We start from the raw sequence: 6587 nt of genomic DNA on the forward strand, positions 1-6587 counted from the left end.
ATTAAACTGGAATCAAAGACCTGCTATGTGACTTTATGGAAAGTAGTGACTGGGAGATGATGATCCGTCAATCACAGGAGCACGTGCCAAGCCCTGCGGCCATGTGGGCAGAGTCAAGAAAGGCTTCCCTGGGCTCAGCAAGCTGATGAAAGCCCCTGTGATGGGGCTCACAGAGTCAGCCACTTCTAGCCTCCAGCTTTGTCAACATGAGTGACAGAAACAATATAGGTATCCCTGAAATGGCCTTACATTTGCAGGTTTGAGGGTTAAGCTGCATCTTTGTTTGAAGAATCACGTAAGACTTTGGAAATTTTAGAAGCATACAACCCACAATGTCACTGTCCACTCTGAACTCCACGGAACGTTTCTGGATCTTGTTGAGAGAATGCTGTAAATGGGACCCAAAAAAGCCTTTTATTCAGTTTATTTAAAGCATTTAACTCTGTTTTTACTTATTCTTTATAACCTTGTTGATGTCATGCTGTTATCCTGCCTAGATACACCAAAGGTTGTATATTTTCTTTATTTTTTAAATCTCTGAGCTGTATAAATGACAGCAGCAAATGTCATTTTGGTGCATATCACATTCATTTTATCAGTAAATATTTACTATACATTGTAAATGTGCCCAGGCCCTGAGGATATAGGGAGGAACAGACCAAAGACCCTTTTCTGTAGGACTCGCATTCCAGTACACGGGAGTTAGGTTGATTAAAAAAAAAAAAGAGGGAAGGAGTCAGACTCAGTTCTAGGAGGCCTTCTTGGAAGAGGTGATTACGGCAAGTCAGGTGTTTCTGATGTCCTGAGAGCACATGTTCTGAGATTCCTAATTCCTAGAAGTGGAATTACTGGGTCACAGGTGTACGATAAATGTAAGGACTTCAGACATTTCAACAACTGTTTTCCAGAGTTTCCAGCAGTGCTTATCTCACAACATCTTCTCCAGCATAGCGTGTCACATTTTAATTTTTTGTTTACTTCTTTGCTAATCTATCTTTGTTTTTACTCACATATGGTGGAGTGCTAGTGAGGCCAAGCTCTTATTTTTCAATAGGTATTTTATCCATTGTGTTTGTTTTTTGTAAATTGCCTGTGAATTGCTGGGCCTTTGGGCAGCTTTGTCTAATATGCTTCAAAGGACTGCCAGGACTGGACTGTCAGGTGTGTCCAGAGCCACGTAACTGAGAAAGGCTTTGTGGAGAAAATGGGTTACGGGGAGATTTTACTGCAGCCTGGAAAGAATGTGGCTCGAACAAAGAGCCATTAATCCAGGCAGCATGGCGTGGTAATAACTGCTACTATTTATTGGATACCTGGTTGATGGCAGTCACTTTTCCAACCTTTAATACCATCATTAATGTCATATCATGTTTATTCTCATAATCCTGCAGGGAACAAAGTTTTTTTTCCAATTTTTTAGATGCAGAAATTGAGCATTTGTGCTCAGAGGCAAGAAGGGACTTGTCTGTACACACCCACTCACAAGCAGCACTGCTGGATTTTACCCTGTTTACATATGTATGTAAGTGTGTGTTTATATTGAGACAGAGTCTCACTCTGTCACCCAGGTGAAGTGCCATGGCATCAGCCTAGCTCACAGCAACCTGATACTCCTGGGCTCAAGAGATCCTCCTGGGCTCAAGAGATCCTCCTGCTTTAGCCTCCTGAATAGCTGGGACTACAGGTCCCCACCACAACACCTCATTAAGTTTTCTTTAGTTAGCAGAGACAAGGTCTCACTGTTGCTCAGGCTGGTCTTGAATTCCTGAGCTTAAGGGAACCTCCCACCTCAGCCTCCCAGACTGCTAGGATTACCGGTGTGAGCCACCACGCCTGGCCAGCAGTGCTAGATTTTAAACTTGATCCGATGTGTCATGCATTACACATGACCCTGGTGGTAGGAAAAGCAGATAGGATGTACCTGAGCACACACGGGGAGGTGCTTACATATCACATGCCCTGAATGGGGTTGTAGGAAGGTTCGCTGTTGACTCATCTCAGTGGTTTGCTTTAGTGACAGCCTGGTGAGTGGCTGAGAGGGCACCACAGAGGAGTGAGACATGGCGGATGAGATCCCACACCAGGAGGCACCAGCATGGCACCTTGTCCTTCCTTTCACTCCCTGAGCTACAGCTATGTGACCGAAGGGTCTCCATCTTTAGACAACAGGTGCACCTCCTTCCCATGCCTGCACTAAAGCTGCCTTCTCCTCCACAGAACATGGCTCCTTGGCCTGAGCTGGAAAATGCCCAGCCCAATCCCAGCGACTACATGGAAGAGGCCTCGAGTCAGCAGTCCCCCACCACTGACAAAGGCAAGGGCACCCACAAAAGTAAGTGCTGCTCACCCACTCCCAGTCCAGCCTTCTTTAAGGACGTGGAGTGTCTCAGATGTGATTCTTCATGGCTTTTGTGCCTTGTTTGGGCAGATGGCAGCAAGGCCCCTGTCACTAAGATTGAACTTCTGCCATCCTACTCCACGGTGACACTGATAGAGGAGCCCACAGAGGTGGATGACCCCTGGGACCTGCCTGCACTTCGGGACACTGGGATCAAGTGGTCAGGTACAAGTGAGGGCAGGCAGGCAGGAGGGGGACTGTCACCCAGGAATGTCATCAGTCATCCTGAAGAGGGACGCTAGCTCCTGTCCTGGAGGTTGAGACACAGCACAACATAGTGATTGGGGAATTTCTTTTTTTATTTTTATTTTATATATATTTTTTTGAGGCAGACTTTCACTCATTAACCCTTGGTAGACTGCCGGAGTGTCACAGCACAAAACAACCTCCAACTCCTTGGGCTTAAGCGATTCTCTTGCTTCAGCCTCCCAAGTAACTGGGAATACAGGTGCCTACTATAACGCCTGGCTATTTTTTTATTGCAGTTTGGCTGGGGCTGGGTTTGAACCTGCCACCCTAGATATATGGGGCTGGTGCCCTACCCACTGAGCCACAGATGCCACCCAGTGATTGGGGAATTTCTTGTTTTTTCTTTGATTGAACAAATGTGCCCGCACTGAGCTGCCTTGTTCCTGATAATTCACTGTGTGCTGATGACGTTCCAGGCACTGGTGACAGTGCTGTGGAACCCGTGGGGGACAGACCAGGGCCCACTATCAGAGAGCTTCTCAGAGGGGTGCCCTCACCCAGACACCATGTCTGGCAGGACAGAGGGGGTACAACAAGCACCACATTTCTTTCCCAAGTGAATGTAGGACACAGGGTCTGTCCATGAACCGGGCAGTCAGGAGGGGAAAGGAGGCTGGAGGGGGTGAGAGAGAGGAAGGAGGAGGGAGAAATGTCTGAAAGTGAGTGGAGAAAACAGCAGCTGAACACCCAGCATCCAGGATGCATGAGGCCCCAAGCCCTGCACAAATGGAGGCTGTTATTGCTACCGTGCAACCACATTCTAGAAAATCCTCTGTGCTATTCCGAAGGTGCTTTGGAGAGCCATTATCTCTGACCCTGCACTTAGCAGGTGGCCAGCGCTCTTAAGTGCCTCACTCAGTGGCACCGCGGTTCAGCTGAGCATGGGGCCTCATCTGCCTTTCTGGGTCCCAGACCACACTGCGCCCCTCCCCCACCTGCACACCCCACAGAGACAATTCACAATAGTCTCCACTAAATGGGCCCCCATGGGAACTGCTTTGAGTGTAGCAGTGCGGGACACACCCATTGTCTGAGCCTTGCTAGAACGAAAAGCTCATGGCCTCCAGGCTGGGATGATGGTGGGGGAGTTCATTGCCAAACCTCAGAGTTTCAGACACTAGAAGCCATCATGCCTTTCTCTCTGCTTCCCGCACAGAGAGGGACACCAAAGGGAAGATCCTCTGTGTCTTCCAAGGCATCGGGAAATTTCTTCTGCTCCTGGGGTTTCTCTACATGTTCGTGTGCTCCTTGGATGTCCTCAGCAGCGCGTTCCAGCTGGTTGGAGGTAGGGAGGAGGGCACAGCGGGCCGGGTCAGGGGTCTCAAGATTCATTTTGGGACAGAGAAACCAGGGGAACCCTTCCCAGCTGCAGCCTCTGGAGTGTTTTAGGAGTGGAACCCGACTCAGGTCATCTCATGAGGCCCAAGTCTCCCATCATATAGAAGAGAACACAGAGGCCTGGCCTCAGGTGGCTTAGCCAGGAGCCAGGGCTGCCACCTATTCCAAGCCATTTGTCCACACCCCCTAGTCAGGACACTATTTGACAATGAGACTTACCTGAGGGATCCCTGGTGTCCTTGGGCCTGTCCCTGCCATAGGAGATTCTAGGACAGGAGAGCACCTCTCAGTCCATAGCTGCTATGACACAGCAGGTTCAGAAGTCAAAGCTGAGCCCTTGCTGGGGGGCTGAGAGGGTTCCCCAGGCTGGGGACCCTGCATGCCTTGTGCTTGCCCCCATGTCTCTGGGGACTGAGAGAGTCTAAGCAGCGAGTGACGTGCAGGGTGAGGTCACCACGTGGGTGGTTACCTTTGTCCTTGGCACTCTGAGTCCCTACTAGGGAGTTTTCTCACAGGCCTTCCCTGCCAAGACCTTCCCATTTACAGAGAGGACAAGGCTCAGAGATGACTAACTGGCCCTGAGACTCACAGCCTGGGATCAGAATAGTAGGATTCGGTCTCACATCCAGGTGGCACAAGGTCTATGGATCCTCCACCTGCTTGATCCTTCTCTTGAGACCCCATCTTTGGGTCTGGGAATAGTTGGTCAGAGAGAGGGTGTTTGTAATGGGGCATGAGGGGAAAACTGACTTTCTAGACATTACTTGTCCCCCTCCTGGTCCATGGCAGTGTCAGGAAGGGGCTTTGCTCTCTGATCATCTCAGACACATCAGTCTGGTCCTTGGTCTTCTTTAAACAGTGGATCAGGGAATGGATGGTCTCAGAGGCACACTCTGGAAAATCATTCTCCCAGCTTTTAGTTATGGGCTGGGACTAAGGTTGTTGGTAGAAGGAGAAGCAAAATTCACTCTTAGAGGTTACATCTTCTGAACTAGGGATACATCCCAAGGGCAGAGAGATTAGGGTATTGGGAAGCTCACTGGCGCCCCTGGGCCCAGTGCAGAGTTGAGGCCAGGTTCATGGTGGAAGAGAACTGGAAAAGGGCTTGTTGACTTGGGGAGTTGTTCGGGGATGGGAGGGCGCAGGGTGGAGGGGGAGAGGAGCCAGGGGCTGACAGTGCACAGCTGGCCTCCACGGGGCTTCTGTCCACTCAGCTCCCAGTCATTTGGTGGCCATTTGTCTTTCAGGGAAGGTGGCCGGACAGTTCTTCAGCAACAACTCCATTATGTCGAACCCTGTGGCTGGGTTGGTGATCGGGGTGCTGGTGACCGTCCTGGTGCAGAGCTCCAGCACCTCCTCATCCATCATCGTCAGCATGGTGGCCTCCTCACGTGAGTCTGGAATGCACTCTGAACATGCCCCTTGACTCCTCTCCACCTGGACCCACTGTGCTGTGTTCCACTCTCCATCCCAGGCACCTTCCTGTGTCCATTTCCATGGCTGGATCTGGAAATGAACCTCAATGCTTCCGGGCTCAGTTCTGAGTTCTCTGGAACTGTCCTGTCCAGCCAAGTAGCCAGTAGCCACATGTGGCTGTTGAATTTCCTGGAATTGTAATTGATTTAAATTTAAAATATAAAATGCACTTCCTCAGCTGCACACGTGGCTGGCAGCTACTCTACTGTACTGTGTAGACGGGGAACATTCCCGTCACTGCAGGAAGGTGTCCGGGACGGGCACAGTCAGTATGAAGCCTAAAGACATCTAATCACAGTGCACACTGTCTGTGGGACACCTGAGCTTGGGGAGATGACACTCAGCCTTGCGCCTGCCTGATTCTTTCTTTACCAAAGTTGGGTAGACCCTCTGAGGGGGACGAGTTTGACTGTTTGATTATTTTTCAGCCCAAACCAACATTTTAGCCAAAATTTAACTAGACCTTTTCTGGGTTCTATTCAAAAAAGGAATTTCGTCTTTGAAATATTTTGCTTGCATATCTCAGGTGATATGCTGATTTTGATAGAAAAAGAATTATCATGGCAGAAATGTGCTCAGTAAACAGAAAAGTTTCATGGAAATGATATAACTATAAAGATGAGACTTTGTGCTGTGTACAGCTGACTCAACTGTACCTGTGAGGTCATCCACCAAAGTCCTTAAACACTGACCGCTTCCCGCTCTCCTTTGAGAGGCCCTTGCCTCTGTGATGGGAGGAGGAGGAACTGAGAAAGGCATTTTAAAGTGAGGTCAGTGGAAGGGCTTTCAGGGATCTGTGGATTGCCCCAAATTGCATGCAGGCATTTTTTTTTGCACACACGCATGTTTCTATGTTGACACGCCCCAGAGTTTATCAGATTTGAGGTGCGGTCCATGACCCCATAGAGGACGAGCACTTCTGCGTGGGGGATCACCAGCAGGGATGAGTCCAGCCTGTCTTGGGCCCTGTGGGCACCTGCCCAGGCTGCCTTCCTAAACTTGCTAATGCCGCTTTCCTCCCTCCAGTGCTGACCGTGCGGGCAGCCATCCCCATCATCATGGGGGCCAACATTGGGACCTCAATCACCAACACCATCGTGGCGCTCATGCAGGCGGGAGACCGGAG

General features: G+C 49.9%; 1 protein-coding gene across 1 annotated transcript in view; it reads left to right on the top strand.

Moving 5' to 3' along the window:
- Positions 1-6587, top strand: part of LOC100949678 (sodium-dependent phosphate transport protein 2B-like) — a 24455-nt gene that overhangs the window by 9034 nt on the left and 8834 nt on the right. The window contains exons 2-6 of the mRNA XM_012807449.2: positions 2218-2332; positions 2429-2563; positions 3804-3932; positions 5233-5376; positions 6488-6587. Coding sequence (XP_012662903.1) covers positions 2221-2332; positions 2429-2563; positions 3804-3932; positions 5233-5376; positions 6488-6587 — 620 coding nt within the window. The 5' untranslated portion in view covers positions 2218-2220. The remainder of the gene's footprint in view (positions 1-2217; positions 2333-2428; positions 2564-3803; positions 3933-5232; positions 5377-6487) is intronic.

The sequence above is a fragment of the Otolemur garnettii genome, unplaced genomic scaffold (assembly GCF_000181295.1).
Source record: "Otolemur garnettii isolate 467f Iridium unplaced genomic scaffold, OtoGar3 scaffold00069, whole genome shotgun sequence".
In the NCBI taxonomy this organism is placed as follows: Eukaryota; Metazoa; Chordata; class Mammalia; order Primates; family Galagidae; genus Otolemur; species Otolemur garnettii.